Source organism: Notechis scutatus, chromosome Z, assembly GCF_049901735.1.
Source record: "Notechis scutatus isolate UNSWTSFEM ecotype Mainland chromosome Z, rNotScu1.2, whole genome shotgun sequence".
Lineage (NCBI taxonomy): Eukaryota > Metazoa > Chordata > Lepidosauria > Squamata > Elapidae > Notechis > Notechis scutatus.
In genome coordinates this window covers 130,429,866-130,449,649 of record NC_142025.1, presented here as the reverse complement: position 1 = coordinate 130,449,649, position 19,784 = coordinate 130,429,866, and the positions used below count along the sequence as shown (strand labels likewise).

General features: G+C 34.1%; 1 protein-coding gene across 1 annotated transcript in view; it reads left to right on the top strand.

The window, feature by feature from the left end:
* The window catches only part of LOC148129279 (vomeronasal type-2 receptor 26-like), a 50,816-nt gene that overhangs the window by 16,000 nt on the left and 15,032 nt on the right, over positions 1 to 19,784 (top strand). Inside the window, exons 4-5 of the mRNA XM_087947265.1 lie at positions 998 to 1,175; positions 16,070 to 16,930. Coding sequence (XP_087803391.1) covers positions 998 to 1,175; positions 16,070 to 16,930 — 1,039 coding nt within the window. The remainder of the gene's footprint in view (positions 1 to 997; positions 1,176 to 16,069; positions 16,931 to 19,784) is intronic.

Here is a 19,784-nt window from a genome sequence, read left to right as displayed (position 1 = left end):
TATTGTGTAACTAAATGATAGCTGGATCATTTCTTCCCAGTTATTTGATATATAAAAGTAAAGAGTGGAGTTGGTTTCAATGGGTGGTAGAAACTATTCCTGTAAAACGTAATAAGCTTTAAAAGTGCAGGAAAGGAATTCTGAATTTACATGCCATTCCTTTTCCTGGAATTGTAATTATTTAAACTTTAGATAACTAATAGTATTAGTAATAGTGTTAATAGATGAAAAATAATGAAAAGAAAAGATTGTAAGATAGTGGAAAAGTTAAGGGTGGATAAGATAACTATAAGTAATTCTATTAAACTTAGGTCACATTTTTGCATTGCACTATATCCACACACAAGTGATGGCGGATTATAACATATTAAAGGAATGGACTCTTCAATCTAGTATTCTCTTCTAAAGAATGTTTTCCATCTAAAGGTTTAGAAAGGTTTCCTTTCCTGCATTTTTGCATCAAAATTTAGCTCACAATGTGATAGAGAAAATGCAGGTATACCTGATTCATATTTTTTTTCATCTACAGAATTGGAAATTCAGGTACATCTGATTCATATATTTTTTTCATCTATAGCATTGGAATGTTAAAAATATATACAAGGATAGAAAACAAAATATGTGCAAGGATAGAAAATTCAATTTCAGCATTGAGAATCTTAAAAGATGAGGCTCTCAAATTAATGTTGTTCTTAGATTATATTCAGAGAAGGCTTTAGCTTTATTAAAAACTCTATATAGAGTTTTCCCTGATTTACGGCAATAGAATCATACCTTTTGAATGTGATTAAAAAAATAAATCAGAGAATAGCAAAGTTCCTATTTGGAATTATAAGTATTGTATTGTAACAGAAATAATATTTGTTAACAAATCCTATTTCAGAATCCATCTTCAGAATTTTCAGCATATTCTGGCCTTGGAATTTGGTATCAAAGAAATAAATGAAAATCTCCAGATATTACCTAATATCACACTGGGCATACATGACTGTAATAGCTATTTTTTGGCAAGATGGGTCTATCTGGCTTCCATAGAACTTCTCTCTTCAAAGGGAAAAATTATCCCAAACTACAAGTGTGATCTCAAGGACAATGTGTTAGCTGTTCTTGCTGGACCTAATGCATTCATTTGTCAATCCATGTCAAATATTCTAAGTATATACAAGATTCCACAGGTAAGATGTACTTCTAAAAGAAAGATGTACAGAAAAACACCTATGATTTGTATATAGAAATTGTTAAATGAAATGCGAACAAACAACAATGTAAAATTATCTGAGAAATTTTCAAATTTGAATAAACAAACCTTGGCTATCAATTATCAAAGCAATAATTATGATTGGGATAACAGAGTTGGAAGGGATAGCCTTTTTAGTGAGCTCCTTATCATTCTGTAACAGCTACTTTTATATGGCTGTAAAATAGTTTATTTTTATGTAATAATATCCATAAATTAGTTTAGTTTCTTTTATTAGGAACAGTAATTTTAGGTTTTTAGATTTAGGATTACATAGGATTTAGATTTTAAATTACAAGTTCCAGAACATATCAGCATTTGTCGATGTTGTGAGAGTAGTGGGATAAATATATTCTTATGTTTAAAAAAATTAACAAATTTTGACATTAACAAAAATTGATAGGAGTTAATTCACTACTTGTGAAATAGATGTTTACTTAGTGCAAATATCTATAGTGAGTGAGAAATCCCTGCTTTTTAAAACTTATTACTATAAACTCCTAGTAAATTATTTTAATCTTTGGAACTGCATACAAAATATAGCACTGAGAAACGTTTTTTTGCAATGCTTCATAAGTTGGTGCTGTTAGAGGTAATATTCACAGTACTATACATGTATTATTTAATTTCTGAAAGTTTTTTTTCCAACAAATATTGTTTGCTTTATGATTATTGATGTTTTTGTAAAAAGTTTTTTATTTTTTTACATCTCAAAAACATCTTTTTTTAGTGAACAACATGATTCCAGGTTTTCACACTTTGATACAAACATGACCTTGATTACATATTCATCTTTCACATTTAGTTTCATATCTTATCATTATTTTACATATTTTCTATTAATTTTGTCAAGTACTTTTCTAAAACTTATTTTATGTATTTTCTATTTATTTCTTAGCCTATTTCTTTTAACTTTAAATAGTTCTCATATCTTCGTATTCATTGTGCTTTATACTTTTATCTGTCAGGTTTGCAATTTCATCGCATATTCTTATTTCAACATTTCAAAAACTCCATCTCAATTCAAACATTTCAAAAAAAGTTTTCCCCACAATTATCAATTAGAGTGTACCACCCCAATACCTTGTATATCATTTGGTTAACTCCTCTTTAATTCCCAATAATCATTTAACGTTTTTTTTTTAATTATCACCTTAAAGATTAATAACAATAATCTCCTTTCTCAATCCATTGTATAAAATCTTTTTCCTTTAAGATAGTATTGTTTAGCGTCCATCTCGATCTTTTTTTTTGTCCCTTCCATTTAATTGTCATTGGGTTATGGTCTGCCCAAGTACTTGTTTCAATATTTGTTTCTTGAATATTAGATATTAATTCTGTTGAGATCCAAATCATATCCAATCTGGACCATGATAAATGTCTATTTGAATAGAAAGTGTATTGTTTAGTTTTAGCATTTCTTTCTCTCCATATATCTTTTAAGGTTAATTCGTCTGTCATTTTAAAAAAGGATTTAGGGAGAATCTTTCTATTTTGCTTTGTTGTTGTTGCTATATAGTCCAGTTTATTGTCCACAATTCCATTAAAGTCTCCCATCATAATTATATTGGCACATATATTTTCATGTGTAGTTTTTTTATAGAATTCTTCTTGTTTATCATTCGGAGCATAAATTGCAATCAAGAGTATTTTTATATTATTGTCCATTATTTCCACCATTAATACTCTTCCATCTTCATCAGTATAAATCAATTTTGCTGGGATAGCCTCTTTAATATATAAAACCACTCCTCATTGAGTCAAAGAAGTAAATATTTTCCCTAATTTTGGCTGTACTAACAATTGTTCATGTTGTTTTTTAATATGTACTTCTTGTAAACAAATTATGTCAAACTTTAATTTCCCTAATTTATGGAAAATTTTCCTTCTTTTAACAGCTGAATTAAGTCCATTTATATTCATTGTAATCAGTTTTTTCTCTTCCATGATTATATTTTGTAGTTAGGTTTGACAGCTCTCGTAGATCTTGGTTCACGTTGTTCTTTGATATCCACCTGTCCACCTACTGCGCCTTCTTCTTTTTCAGTCCCCATTTGTTTCTCTTGGAACTCAATTAATGAGACCTCTTTCTCTGCCTTTTCCTCTTTCCTTCCGAAAAATTCTGCGTAGAAAAGTTCTGCTTTCTCAATTGAATCAATTCTATGTCTCTGTTCTTGCCACGTAAACATTAGTCCTTCTGGAATCAATAGACAAGTTAAAGAAACTATGATTGTTTGGGGGAAGAATTTTGGATATGGGATTGATTTAGAGAAATGGCAAAAACTATGGTTGCAAAATTATAAAATGACAATGTCAACAGCTTATAAAGAAAATCTGTATAAGATGTTTTATAGGTGGCACTTTCCCCCGACAAGGATAGCAAAAATGTTCAAGAATAAATCTGAAAAATGCTGGAAATGTCATCAGATACCTGGCTCATACTACCATATGTGGTGGACTTGTGAGGATGCTAGAAAATATTGGACTAAAATCCGCATGTGGTTGGAAAAAATGACAAAGAAACACATAGATTTGAAACCGGATTTTTTTTATTGGGAATCTTACCAGATACATACAGTAAAGACTTGAAATATCTGATTGTAAATGTATTAACAGCGGCTAGGATTGTATTTGCTAAAAATTGGAAAAATGAGAAAATACCATTGCAGGAAGAAATTATTAAGAAAATATTGGAATGTGCTGAGATGAGTAGATTGACATTTGAAATTAGAGAGCAAGAGGATAAACAATTCTATAAAATTTGGGACCTTTTCTATCAATGGCTGAATGATAAAATATAATAATATAATATTTAGAATGTTAGATAACAAGGAATATCTTTGCTTTTTTTTCCTTTTCTTATTTGACATCATATCTATAAAGTGTTTCTAGGATAGATTTGGTATGATTATATGATTTGTTATAGAATAAACTACCTAAATTATAGTTATCTCATAAAGTATGAATGAATAAAATTATAGTCAAATGATTTTCTAATAGCGATACTAGGATATATAAGTTTGGATTGATAATATGAGTTATTATGTAATGTAACCGCAATTGAGACTACAAAATGAATGCACAAAACTGATGAACCAACCAACACACTGTTTGTATATATGTATGGAAGAGAGCTGATGTTTCTATGTTTTGTTTGTTTTGTTTGTTTTTAAAAAAATCAATAAAATTGTTTTCAAAATAATAATAATCTCCTAGCAACTACATAACACATAAACCTTTTAAGTCAGATTCCGCATGGCACTTTCCCCTTCTATTACATCAAATCATTTATAATTTCAAAAAGGAAATTAGTCTATTCAATTAATCATAAAAACTGATATTAATCTCATTACAGATATCCTCATGATTAATTTCAACTATATTCTTGAATTCATTAAATATAGTTAATAAATTTATCATAGTTTCTCTTTTTCACATTTATTCCATTTATATAGTTTAACAAAGAACAAGTATTCTAATAACAAGAAGGTATCAGTTCCAATCTTTTCATTTTAAAAATCTATATTTTCCTATTTTCTAAGTAATTTATTACTTCAAATACATTTATACTACAATACGTCACCTTGCAGAATCCCCTTTCTTAAATCTTATCTAACCATTATCTCTTGTCTTTTAAATAGACAATTTCTTTTCATTTTTGTTTGATTTCCATATTTCTTTATTTCCTGGTTCTCTTTCTTATTGCTTCTTTTTTTCCTTCATTTTCCCCTCCTTTTCTTACTCCAGTTTTTACCCCCCTCCCTCTTTAAAGCTTCCTTCTGTAATTCCCTTTTCTGCTGTTTCCTATTACTTTGTTTGGCTTTCAAAACATTCCCCAATGTTTTGCCAAAATCATCAAACAATCCCAGAATAGTTTCTTCCTGATTCTTCTTCTTTTTTTAATGTTGAGTATTTCCACTTTCCACTTTCCAGGATCTCTATTTTATTGTAACAAAGTTTCACTTGCTTTGTATCAGATTCAACTTTTAAAAGAGCCAAGCATTTTTGTTTTGTTTTTTTAAGAGTCACAACATTTTTCTTTTACCACTAGGTGGCACTCTCTGTTATATCCAAATTACACACACACACACACACACACACACACACACAATTTTTTCTTCTCTATTTAGGGCTTTTAAAATTCAAAAACCCAATAAGTCCAAAGATCAATTAGTGCAGGTTTTTTTGACATGTTCAACTTCAGCTTTAATTATGCCTATTTAGTGCCAAAATCATATTTATCCAATTTAAACAGATATCTTCTTCTGGTTTCCTCCTTTCAAAGTTCAAAGCCATTTTCAGCTGTCAAAATTTCTTTCTTACTTTCTCTGGTCACTGGTTTTATTATCTCTCTTAAAAATTTCTTAAAATTTTAATTCTGGAGTACTTTTGTATTTAAATATTGCACCTGATTAGCCCGATTTTCATGCTGTTTTCTTCTTCACTGCTCCTGCACAATCTTTGTCCTGGTTAGCTCTTCCTCTTCAGGGTGACCATATCTGACCACCGCTACAGCCGTCTTTGGAGGGGAGTAAAATGCCTAGCCCAGGGAGATGCGGCTCCCCTTGACCCAGCTTGCGATATTCCCCTTCTTCACCACACAGACAGGGTGGTTCTGGCCCCAAAAGCAAATGATTGGGGCCTTCCAATGGTTGAGCATGGACCGAAGCCATGCCCAATCATGGTCTCTGGTCCATCAGCAAGGAGGATGCCACCAGAAGCCAACATGATTATTGATTTTTGAACCATCAAGTTGGTGTTGATTCTGGAATTCTGGTTTGAGCTCCTTCAGTGACAGACCAAAATCTGTGACCATGCGATGTTTCGATCTGTGCTCACTGCTGGAGCACCCTGAGCCGGCTGGTTTTTGGGCTAAGCCACCCCGTAGAGGTGGTGAAGAGGGGGGAGACTGCCAGCAGGGTTGAGGAGAGTCGCATCTCTCCTCCCCAGCTGGCCTTACTCCCTTTCCCAAAGGTGGTTGGTGGTAAGAAATGGCCACCTCAAAGAAGAACTCAACAGGAAAAGAATGTGCAGGAGGAAGATAAGAAGAGAAAGTTTTGGCTGACCGGGTCGAACTGGAAAAACAACAATACAAGATACCCCGGAATTTGAATTATGAAGAACAACATTGTACCCAAAGAAGACTTTGAAACGGTGAATGAGAGAGGGAAGGGAAAGGATTTGGTTTTTTTCTTTTCTTCCCTATATTGACAATTAAGAGATTTAAGCAAGAAATTGGCAAAAATCCACTTTGACATTAACAGGTATTTAAGCTGAAAATAAAATGTCAAAGGGATAATAAAGATTTCTGGATTCTCAAAAACTTTCAAAAAAAGGAAAAAAACAAAAGGGTGGGATCTGGAAAAATGGAGGAGACCACCTGGAAGTGAAAGGAATTAACAGTGAAACTTTAACAAGATACCTAAAAGATACATTTTAACTGAAACTTTGTAACAAGATAAGAGAACCCCAGGAAGAGAAAGTGGAAAAAAGAAGCAAGAAGAAACAGCTTTGGATTATTTGGATTACTTGGTGATTTTTGGACTTTTGGCTATTGGATTTAAAGGATTAAAATTAATTGGGTGGTTGTTTGAAAGTTTTTAAAATGGTATCACTCTTGGAAGAATTGAGAATGGAACTTAAAAAAACAGAAAGAAGATGCACAAGAAGGAAGAGGTTCTTTTGGCTTCGTATTTCAATTTTTAGAAATGGAGATCCTGAACTATGAGAAACAACAAGAAATGCCTGTAGAACATGAAGGGCGGGACAAAGAAGAAGCCATCTTTTTTTTTTAAATATAGTTTATTAATTTTTACAATTAAAACCAGTCACAATACATACACAAATAAGCAAAGAAAGAAAGAAAGAAAAAGAAAGAAGAAAGAAGAGGAAGAGAGGGAAAGAATTTTGAGAAAAGAAAGAAAGAAAGAGGTTACAGGATTAAAAGTATTCTTATTTTAACAGTTTGCAAGATCTTCTTTTGTTTTCATCACCTTAACTTGTGTCATATAACCACACCTGTTTTTAACTTATATCGTTACCTCGTTATTATGTATTGATACTTTTCTTTTATGCCTTATAATATATTATTTATCTTTGGTCAATCCAATTATACCAACAATTCCAGCTATCATAGTATAGTGAAGTGTCTTTGTTTTTAGCGCCAAAGTCAATTTATCCATTTCTGCGCATTTTGAGATTTTTCAATAATCATTTCTTCTGATGGAATTTGATGTTGTTTCCAGTGTTGAGCGAAAGGCTAATCTGGCCGCTGTTAAAATGTGTATTGTTATGTATTTGGTTTTTTTGGAAATTTGCTTATCAAAAATCCCTAGTAGGAAGGACTCTGGTTTGTATTCGATCTGCTCTTTGGTGATTTCTTCCAACCAAGTTTTGATTTTCTTCCAATACTTTTGGGTTTCTGCACAAGACCACCACATATGGAAAAAGGTTCCTTCTTTTTCCTACACTTCCAGCAATGCGGACTCATGTTGGGTGCATCTTCGCTAACCTCGAAGGGGGAGATGCCATCTATAAAACATTTTATAAAGATTTTCCTTGTATGCTGCCGATTTGGTAATCTTATTGTTTCTGCCCCAAACTTTCTCCCATTCCGCTAATGTGATGCTGCGCCCACGTTCTTACTCCAAGCAATCATATTTCCTTTTACGATTTCTTCTTCTAGTTCTGTTTCTAATAAGTAGTTATAAAATTTTGTTATGTTTTTTTTATTTGATCCTAATAAAATTTTATCTAACTGTTGCAGTTTGTTATTAATTCGAATTCTTTTTTGTCTTGTTTATATCTGCTTTGAATCTGAAGGTAAACCCATTGATCAATTTTATGTCCTTGCTCTTGAAGATCCAGCCTCGGTTTCAAATTTCCTTGTGGGTCTAATAAGTCTTTGTATTTAATCATTTTGGTAAGCTCCAAATTGTTTGGGTGAATCATTGCCTCCATTGTTGAAATCCATACTGGTACTTTTGTATAATGTTTTTTCCTTATTTTCCTCCAAATTGTTAATAGTGCGTCTCTAATTAAATGTCTATGGAAATATTTTTGACTGGTTTTCCCTACGTCCCATAGAAAGGCGTGCCACCCCCTTTGTAAATCATGGCCTTCTAGAAATAGTATTCTTTTATTGGTTAAATTCACCCAATCCTTCAACCAAACTAATGAGGTGGCCATATGGTATAACTCCCAGTTTGGAAATGCTAACCCTCCCCTGCTCTTCATATCCTGCATTGCTTTTACATTTATTCTGGGTTTATTCCCTTGCCAAATAAATTTCAGGGTTGTTCTATTGAGTTCTTCAAAAAACTTTTATGTAATTTAATTGGGATCGTTTGGAATAGGTACAAGAATTTAGGGAGAATGTTCATTTTAATAGTAGCAATTCGGCCTAGTAGTGAAATTTGAAGTTCCCCCACGATTCTAAATCTTTCTTTACCTGGTGTATCAGTTTATCATAATTGTTTTCTTTAAGTGTCTTACAGTGTGGGGTTAGCCAAATTCCTAAGTATTTCACTTTCTTTGTCACTTGTATATGCATTATTTCTTCTAGTTCTATTTTCTGTTTTTCTGTTAGGTTTTTGGTCATTAATTTGGTTTTTTTTTTTGTTTATTTTAAGTCCCGCTACTGCTCCAAATTTCTCTAATTCACTCATCAATTTTGGTCCCCTGTCTTTTGGTTCTTCAAGGAAGAAAATCATGTCGTCCGCAAACGCTTGCAATTTATATTCCTCTTTCTTAACTGTTAATCCCTTTATATCTGAATTCCGCCTAATTCGTGTTAATAATGTCTCTAATGCTAATATGAAGAGCAGGGGAGAGAGTGGGCAACCCTGTCTCACTCCTTTTTCTATCTTTATTGGGCAGGTGCATTCCCCATTCACTATTATATTAGCTTGTTGTGTATCATATATAGTTGTTATAATATTTTCAAATTTGGTACCCAGATTCAAATTATAAATTTTTTGAATTAAAAATTGCCAATTCAAATTATCGAAAGCTTTTTCTGCATCTAGGAACATGAGTGCTACTTGTCTCTCTGGGTGGGCTTCATAAAATTCTAGTACGTCTAATACTATTCTTAGATTATTCTTTATTTGCCTAGTTGGAAGGAATCTGTTTTGATCTTCATGTATATACAAGTTTAGCAATCTTTTTAATCTGTTTGCTATAATAGAAGTGAATATTTTATAATCAGTATTTAGGAGTGAAATCGGCCTGTAATTGTTTATATATCTGGGATCTGTATCCTCCTTCGGGATCAGCGAAATCAGTGCCCCCCTCCATGAGTCCGGCATCCTGGCTGCTAGTAAAACGTCATTAAAAACTTCCACCATAAGTGGTCCGATTTGATCTGCTATTGCCTTGTACAGCTCCCCTTGGATCCCGTCTGGGCCCGGGTTTTATTATTTTTCTGGCTCTCTATTGCTGATTTCAATTCCGATTCAGTAATGTCTTTATTTAATAGTTCAGCCATTTCTTCCCCAATTGCCTTATCCTTTACTTCATCTAGATAATTCTTTATTCTATCTTCACTGACATCATCTCTTTTGTATAAATCTTCAAAGTATTTATGAATGATTTCTTTTTTCTGTTCTATTTCCTGGTATGTATCTCCTTTGCTATCTATTAACTGGTATATCAATCTCTTCTCTTTCTTTTTTTTTCAATTTATAAGATAGCCATCTTCCTGGCTTGTTGGCATGTTCAAAATAGATTTGTCTGGTTAAGTTCAAATTCATAGTCATTTTCTCTTGATCAATTAAATTCAGTTTGTGTTTGACTATACTTATCTGATTTTGAAGTTTGGATTCTTTTGGGTTATTTTGTAGAAGGGTTTCTAGCTCCTTAATTCTTTGTTGTAATTTGTTTTGTTGGGAATATTTTTCCTTGTTTCTCTTGGCATTATAAGAGATTGTTGTGCCTCTTATAACCGCCTTCATCGTATCCCAGAAATTTTGTTTCGTGGTTTCTCCATTATCATTTTCTTTAATAAAAAAATTCAATTCCTCCTTTAATTTATTAATGTATTCTTTCTCTCTTATTAATTGAGTGTTTAGGGTCCATCTTTTCTTTGGTTTTGCCCTGCCCTTCCATATTACCTGTATTGGATTATGGTCTGCCCATTCATTAGGCAAAATTTCCACTTCTTTTGTCTCGTTTGCTATCTCCCCACTCATCTATGCCATATCAATCCGTGTCCATGTTTGGTGGGGATTTGAATAAAATGTAAATTGTCTTTTTTCAGGATGTAATCTTCTCCATATATCTGTCAGGTTTAGCTCTTTCATCATTTCCCTACAAATCTTGGGGAGCTCTCTCTTCCCTTTTTATTCTTCCCGGCATTACTGTGATCATTTTGGAAATCAGCAATGGAGTTGAAGTCCCCTACCATACAAATATTTCTTTTTTGCAATCAACCAATTTTCCATATAGGTGTTTAAAAAACTCTTTTTGGTCTCCGTTTGGGGCATATATTACTACTAAAAGAATTGGAATATCATTAATCCAGATCTGCAAACCCAGAGTCCTTCCTTCTAAGTCCGACCATATTAGCTCAGATTTCAAATCTTCTTTCACATATACTGCGATTCCCTTCTTTTTCTCCTCATCTGCTGGTGTGGTAAATAACTTTCCTAATTTGGGCATTCTAAATATTTTTCATCCTTCTTCTTTATATGAGTTTCTTGCAGGCACGTTATATCTGCATTATGTTTAATTAATTTAGATAATATCCTTTTTCTCTTAATTGTTGAATTTAAACCATTTATGTTTATTGATAGTAATTTTTTTTCTTCTCCCATCTATTTAGTTTTGTTTTGCTCTTTGTCGTGTAACAATTCCTCTCTCTTCTTGCGCTTGTATTGATGTAGTTCCTTCTGTCTTTTGTTGTGGATAGGTATTTTCTTGGTTTCCTACCGTTCCAGTTCTATTTTTATGTCCACTGTATTCTTCTTGAAACTTTGTGTCCAATTTCTCCCTACTACTTTGCTCCTGTGGGCCCACCATCCGTTCGTAAAAATCCTGGGCTTTTTCCATAGTATCTATTTTGATTTTCCTCTCTTTCCACGACACTAACATTCCTTCTGGAATAAGCCATTTAAATGTGATTCTTTTTTTATTTAAATATGCTGCCAGAAATTTATAGTCACGCCTTTGTTCCCTTATTCTCCTCGGTATCTGTTTAAGAATCACAATTTCTTTCTCTTTGTAGGTTATTGTTTTATCTCTTGAGGTTCTATATATCATGTCTCGAACACATCTTCTAGTGAATCGTATATGTACTTCCCTGGAACATTTGTGGCGTCTTGCATAGTTTGTATTGACCCGGTAGACTTCATCAAACTCTTTTTGAATTTCATCTTTATCCATCTTCAATAAACCGGCCAGTATTTCTGCCATCAAGTATTCCAGGTCTTCTTCTTTTGATTCTGCCACATTTTGGAATCTTAGGTAAGTTGCTGCCTTGTCCATTTCTAGGAGGACAAGGGAGTCCTCCATTTCTTTGCTGATGCTTTTGAGATCTTCATCCACCCTTTCTAATTCCCTTTCTGTTCGTTCGGTTCTTTTCTCTACTTCTTTTATTATAACTTCATTTTTCTCCAAGGCCTGCTGCAACACCCCCACTTTATCCTCTACTTTGGAAATGTCCGCTTTCATTTCTGTCTTTAGTTTCCCATTTCTTCCTTCAATTCATTGATATCTGCCCTTGTTTCACTGTGGTTTTTAATCATTGTTTCTTGCAATCTTGTCAATGAGTCCTGTAAAGTTAGGAACATTGCTTGGATATTCGCATTCGAGATGCTAGTTGACTTCTCTGTTGGTAGTGTTTCCTCTATTGTTTTTGTGCCATGGGTGAAGTTGTTGCCAAAGTGGTCATTATTGTGGGATTAACCTTCCTACCAGATTTCAAAGCAGTGGTAGTTGTAGTAGTCATTTCCTTTAAAATTTGTTTTTGTTGTTGTACAATACTAAATATATTATTCCAAATTGGCATTCAGTATTCTTAGTTCTGTAACTAAAATTGACCAAGATCTATCAATCTATTAAGTAGCTATATTCTTAACTAATTAGTAAAGTGTATATATTTTCTCTAGTTTGACTTCAATATAAATTAACCTTAACTACAAAATATATTACATTCACAGATAAACCCACACAATGAAATATAATATTAGTCTAGAGAGCTCTAAGCTTGTTAAATAACTAATGCTTAATATTCTTACTGTCTCCCCTATATTCCCATTCAAATTATAACAATCTCTATTAATAATAACTTAACTAAATTAATTAATCCAATATTTTAACACTCTAATATTTCATTACTAAATGTACATATTTATCAAGAGGAAATCAGAGGGAAAAAAAAGCAAGCATATTTCAACATAGCATACCATCAACAAGTAAGAAAGAAGAGAGGCTATTTTAGTAAGTATGTACACACAGGAAAGGGTAGAGGAAAAGAAAAAAAGAAAATTCCAAAGACAAGAGTTTTTGTTTCCGCTTTTCACTTTGGAAGCTTCCACTTCGAGCACACCAGAAATGGCAAATGAAGATTTGCTGAGTAACAGCTGCCAGTAAGCAATGTTCCCACTCGTTTAAAGACTTCCTCTTTTACTTATATTTTAATGTTCTTTAAATCAATTGTTCTGATCTCCTTCGAGTAGAAAAGGAACTGTCTCCTCTGCTAGGACCTGTTCTCAATTTTCCCAGAGTTTATAGATTAGATTGTGTCCCTTCAGACAGTTAGATCTGTTACTTTGTTAGAAGAAGCCATCTTTAATGACCAAGTATTTCTATGTGGGGAAAAGAAAGGAAAAGCGGGGAAAGAGAGTGAAAAAATTAAGATCTGAAAAAAAAAACCTCAAAAAAAGAATAGTTTGCAAAGTAATTACAACATTAAGAAGAAACAGAAGAGAGGATTACAGAAGAGAGAATCAGAATTAGAGAGAGAAAGGGTCAAAAGGGAAGGGAGAAGAAGAGGGAGAAGAGGGAAAGGAAAAGAAATTATAAAGGACAGAAACAGGACATAGAGAAATGGAAAACATACAAGGATTAAGGGTAATAAGCCTATTTAGAAGATATAGGGATAATGGGTGAAAACTTAATTGAAAGAGGGATTCTGCAAGGGTACATAAGATAGTATTGTTATATTAGAAATAGAAATGAACTTTGAAAAATATGAAACAAGTGTGATTAAAATGATAGATAAAATACTCATTGTAATGTAATGAATGTTTAATAAATAAATGAAATAAAGAGAATGAGAGAATGAAATTAGGAAAGGAGGGGAAAATTTTAATTATTATAAATGTGTTATAAAAATTTAAATGAAGATGAATCTGAAAGAAACATGAAAAAATTATGGAAATATTATAATTGTTCCTAGAAGCATGATATCCTATATTTATTGTATATATATATATATATATATATATATATATATATATATATATATATATATATATATATATATATATATATATATATATATATATTCCCTTTAAGAACTTAATGCGTATTTTAAGAATGTATCAAGCAGAATTCGACTGGAAGTTACGTTTTATATTGAATGTTATAATTGTAAAGGCATAAATTGAAGTTTAAATAAGAGTTGAATGGATAAAAATTAAAAGATACAAAGGTGTCATACCCCAATTAGGAACTACAGGGAAAAAATTTGTTCAATGAGAAAAGAAAATATGAAATTGAAACAGGACAGACAAAAGTATAAATATGATGACTAGAAAGGTATTGAAACTTAGAAAAAAGATATATATATAATTGAATTTAGAAAGAATGAGATAATTAAAAGTAAGGTTGACAAAGAGAAGGGAATAATTATTGAGAAATTTTAAAATAGTAATAAGATATGGAATAGAACACAAAGATGAATATGAAATCGAATTTGTGTCTGTATGGAGAAGTGATAACTCAGGACCATGCTATTCTCAAAAAAAGAAAGAAAGAAAGAAAGAAATTTTACTTGTATTATGTTTTGTGATAACCCCAAATAATATATATATATGGCATTCGGCTTTGTTCGGGTATTTTCCCACATCATTGTAGTTGTTTTTTTAAAGTTGTAGCAACGTTTCAGCAGAATCTCATCTGCCATCATCAGGCTTCTGTATAGTGTTCGTCTGTGAGTCAGACTTTTACAGTGGTTTCAGATTTAAATTTGGGGCAGCCTATTGCTGTGCCAGAATGGTTTTTCTTCATCCTGATTGGTTGGGAGTCTTGGTCTGTGTTTATTGGTCTCGGAGTTTGCTGTGTTCTGCTTGATTGGTGTCTCTAATATCTTCTGTCTGTTTTTTGGCTCTTTTTGTATCTTGATTGGCTGGCAGCATTGTGTTACTTTATTGGAGGCCTTTAGTGCAGCTTGGCTTCGGGTAAATGGACGGCTATCATTAGTTAGGAAGCTGGGTTTCATCTGGGTGCCTGGTTGGGGTGTGTTTGAGCTGGAGGTATCAGGGGGATCTGTTTGTGCCCAGGTGTTTGCCTGGCTTGTGGTGTGGAGATTTTTGTTTGTGAGTGCAGGCTTCCAAATGATTGACAGCCTGGTGGAATCATCTCTTCTATTCATGCTTTCTGGTCTTTTTCAATCTCTATGGCTTCTCTGATGATTCTGTGGCTGGGGTTTTCTATAGTGGCTAGGGTTTTGGTGCCATTGAGTTGATGCTATGACCAACACATGGAAGCCACAGGTCATAGCATCAACTTCAATGGCACCAAAACTCTAGCCACTATAGAAAACCCTAGCCACAGAATCATCAGAAAAGCCATAGAGATTGAAAAAAGACATGAATAGAAAAAAATAGAAAGAAAGCATGAATAGAAGAGATGATTCCACCAGGCTGTCAATCATTTGGAAGCCTGCACTCACAAACAAAAAAATCTCCACACCACAAGCCAGGCAAACACCTGGGCACAAACAGATCCCCCCTGATACCTCCAGCTCAAACACACCCCAACCAGGCACCCAGATGAAACCCAGCTTCCTAACTAATGATAGCCGTCCATTTACCCGAAGCCAAGCTGCACTAAAGACCTCCAATAAAGTAACACAATGCTGCCAGCCAATCAAGATACAAAAAGAGCCAAAAAACAGACAGAAGATATTAGAGACACCAATCAAGCAGAACACAGCAAACTCCGAGACCAATAAACACAGACCAAGACTCCCAACCAATCAGGATGAAGAAAAAACCATTCTGGCACAGCAATAGGCTGCCCCAAATTTAAATCTGAAACCACTGTAAAAGTCTGACTCACAGACGAACACTATACAGAAGCCTGATGATGGCAGATGAGATTCTGCTGAAACGTTGCTACAACTTTAAAAGAACAACTACAATGACGTGGGAAAATACCCGAACAAAGCCGAATGCTATATATATATTTGTGTGTGTGTGTGTGTGTGTGTGTGTGTGTATGTATATATATATATATATATATATATATATATATATATATATATATATATATATATATATATATATATATATATATATATATATATATATATATATATATATATAAAGTTGTGTTGATTCTCTCTTATTCATTAATATTCTTTTTAGAGCACAGAGATATCAGAACCCTCAATTTGTTTTTTTGGACAGTTATTACTTCATAGCAATTGATTCTAAACAAGTCCTAATCCTTAGCAAGAGTCTTTTGTTTTACACTTATCTTTTTTTTTCACTTAGTAACACCTCTCTCACCAATTGCTATACCACATCTATCTGCTAAGTGTGTTTTGAATACTTCTGATATTTCATTATCATAACTATTGGGTTTCACATGTAATTTTTTCAGGTCACGTATGGCTCTGCTCCAGCAATAGATTTCAGCACACAAGCTGTTTTCTTGCATCAGACATTTCCAAACGAAGATCTTCAAATTAAGGGGATGATCCAACTGTTGCTCTATTTCCAGTGGATATGGATTGGGCTGATTGTCCAAAGTACTGAGAAGCGAGATAGATTTCAACAAAACAGGCTTGCTCTATTTTCTCAGGAAGGTATTTGCTTTGATTTTGTAGAAGAGTTACCCAGAGGATCTGTTTCCAATGAAATTGTAGGTACACTTACACACTATATAAAAGTTTACACAGTTACCATGAGGAGCAGGGCCAACGTTGTGATCATCTATTGTGAAAACCAGGAAATAACTGTATTGAGAATGTTGCCCTATATTTCAGAATTTGAATACAATGTAGTGAAGAGAAAAGACAAAATTTGGATAATGCCTGCCCAAATGGAGTTCTCATCTGCCCCCTTTCAAAGATATCAGAGTATGGATTTCATTCATGGTTCTCTGTCTTTTGAAGTTTCCTCAAAGGATCTCTTAGAATTCAAGAGATTTCTTCAGATAAGAAAGGTTACTCTTGCCGAGGAGGACAGTTTGATAAAGATATTTTGGGAAAGTGCATTTCAATGTTCTTTCTCCAATGCCATGTTAGAGGAGGATGCTATGAATGAATGCACAGGTGAAGAGCAACTGGAGACCCTTCCTCAATCAGTATTTGACACCAGGATGACTGGTCAGAGTTATAGTGTCTACAATGCTGTCCACGCTGTGGCACATGCTTTGCAAGCCATGCTTTCACCCCAGCACAAACAGATGTCAACCAGAAAAAATTCCAAAGTGAGAATTTTGAATAAAAATGTGTGGCAGGTAAGAGGGGAATTAATTCTCTTTCCATATTAAGCAGGAATCACCAGAATCATCAGATAGAATATATATGAAGATTCTCAGTCATTCAGGTCATAGTTGTCTCAAAGATTCTTTTTCAAAAGGTGTTTCATTTCAGAACTAAAGAAGTTTCTTGGATGACCAGCAAGACATCTTCCTCAAAGAAAAAAAAAACACAGTGCACTTGTTTTTTTTTTAAACAAAGCATCTTTGAGACATCAGATGGAACCCTTCAATAAAATCTTGACCATTATTTTCAATATGATCAGAAAATTGCAATAAGGATTAAGGAAGTCCTCCATCAAGGAACTGAATGATTACAGACCAGTTGCTCTAACATCAATAGTTATGAAAATCTTTGAAAGGCTTGTACTGTCCCACCTGAAACCATCATGGATCCGCTGTTAGATCCCATGCAGTTTGCATACCATACAGTTCGCATACCGAGCAAATATATCATACATTGCAATGTCCTACCTGTCAATGAATACTTCAGCTTCAACCATAACAACACAAGAGCACACAATAGATACAAACTCAAAGTAAACGGCACCAAACTTGATTGCAGGAAATACGACTTGAGTAATAGAGTGGTCAATGTCTGGAATACTCTACCCGACTCTGTAGTCTCTTCCCCAAACCCCAAAAACTTTAACCTTAGACTGTCTACTATTGACCTCACCCCTTTCCTAAGAGGTCTGTAGGGGGCGTGCATAAGCGCACCATCGTGCCTACCGTCCCTGTCCTATTGTTTCTCTTATTCTTTTATTATTCTTATATGTACCCATTTCATGTATTCACAACTATGTATACACTTATACTTATTATCTTGTAAACAATTTGCAAATCAAATAAATAAATAAATAAATAAAATAAATAAAATAGATCGACACAAAATGCTGTTAACATGGCTCTGCATTACATCTTACAACACCTTGAATCTCCAAATACCTACACAAGGGTCCTCTTTGTAAACTTCAGTTCAGCATTCAATACTATCTTTCCAGACACTCTTCTAAGTAAACCAACTAGCGGTACCTGAACACACTTGTAAGTGGATCATTTGTGGCTATTCTGTCTCAGTATTTTTCCATAAGAGAAATCTTGCTCAGCACGTATACCTCTCAGAGCAAAGTTCACTAAACTGACAGGAAAATAACTGACAGGAAGAAGCTAAGTTGATAAGATTAACACAGAGGTCTGTGTCAGATAAAAGATGTGTATTCGGTCAGAAGTTCGTTACTTGCCTGTTTTCAAAGATAAAGTTTGTAACTTCTTTGTCTTTCTGTAAACCCCCCTCACCCCCCTCTTTGATTCAGCACAATAAAAGAGCACAGCGTAGAGCAAGCTGGCAGCCTGAACAATCCCATCTGTCTCAGGCTCAAATGGGACAATTCCATCTGCCCAAGCAATGCGCTGTCTCACCTAAAGAAATCTTCGTCTTGTGTTCTTTTTTCTTTTAGCTTTTGCAATCACTTTTAAACTCACCCTGGATAGGGTCCTGCTTTTGCCAAACTTCGCCCTTGCGAGGGCTTCTCTGTATCTCACCCTTGCGAGGGTCCCGTTCTGAGAGGAATTCAGCAATCAACCAGAAGATCGAAACAACAGACCGGTCGCTCAACATGACAGCTGGGGGCTCGTCTGGGATCCCTTGATTTGTCCGGGATCTCTTCGACTTTCTGGTTCCAAGGTGTGACTTCTGGCTAGAGGTGCATCTCCTTCACTCCCATTGCTACGCACCTGGCATAATCGTAAGTAATGGGCTCCTCACTTTCTCAAGTTTCGTCAGGGCACAGGGACGAACTTTATAGTCTAGTGAAGAAGGCTAATTACTTTCAGAAAATTAATGGTACAACTGTGTATCCAATTTCGAAGAAATCTTTAAATAAATTTATAATTTATATTGAGGCACATTGTCCAGCCTATCCATCTGCTGGAACTCTTAGCCATTCTCAATGGGAAAAATTAGGAAAATATTTACATGAAATTCCCAGAGCTCCCATGGATATACTTATCTCTTGGAGAGCAATAATGGCTGCTATAACAATTGTTTATCCATCTTCTAGTCTTCCTGAAAATTCTTTTTCTCCTGTTTCCTCTGATTCCCCTTCTTCTAATTTAAAAACTTCCAAGCCTCTTGCAGCTCATTTTGATACAAATTCTTCCTTATCTCCATATCCTGACACTTCTTCCCCTCCTCCCCCTCCTCCCTACAACCCACCTCACATTCCTGATGTTAACCCTATCAACTCCACTGATTCTTCTGCCTCCTTGCCTGTTTGTAATACCTTTCAGAAGGCACTGATTAAAGGATTCTTTTCTCTGACATCTTCTCAACTTGCTGCTTGGCACAATGACTATTGCTTAGGAGTTCAATCTTTTGCAACAGCTGGCTTTCCTCAAGCTGTTACCCTGGACCATCTTCTTTGTCAGGGAGCAATCCCGTACTCCACAGGATGAGATTCAGATGGGGGCAGGGGGTTATCCCATCATGAGAAAGGTCCTTCTCAACCTTCTTTGTCTTTTAACAAAATTCTTCGAGGACCCCACAGATTTTTCATTCTTATTCTCAGTGTGTTCCATCTTAGAACAAATCATTTAACTGTCTTTTATAACTTCTCTGTTGTGTCTGTTCAACCTGTGGGGCCGTGATCTTATGTCTCAACTTAACACAAAACTCATTATTGATTAATGGAATCTTTTGCTAAAACTCTACCATGTGTCAATACTATGTAAATAATGTCTTGCTATTCTATTGTTCTGCTTTTCCACAATTTCTGATGTACTTGAGAAGACAAGAGTGGGAAGCTAAGATTGTTTATTGCATGTAGATTTG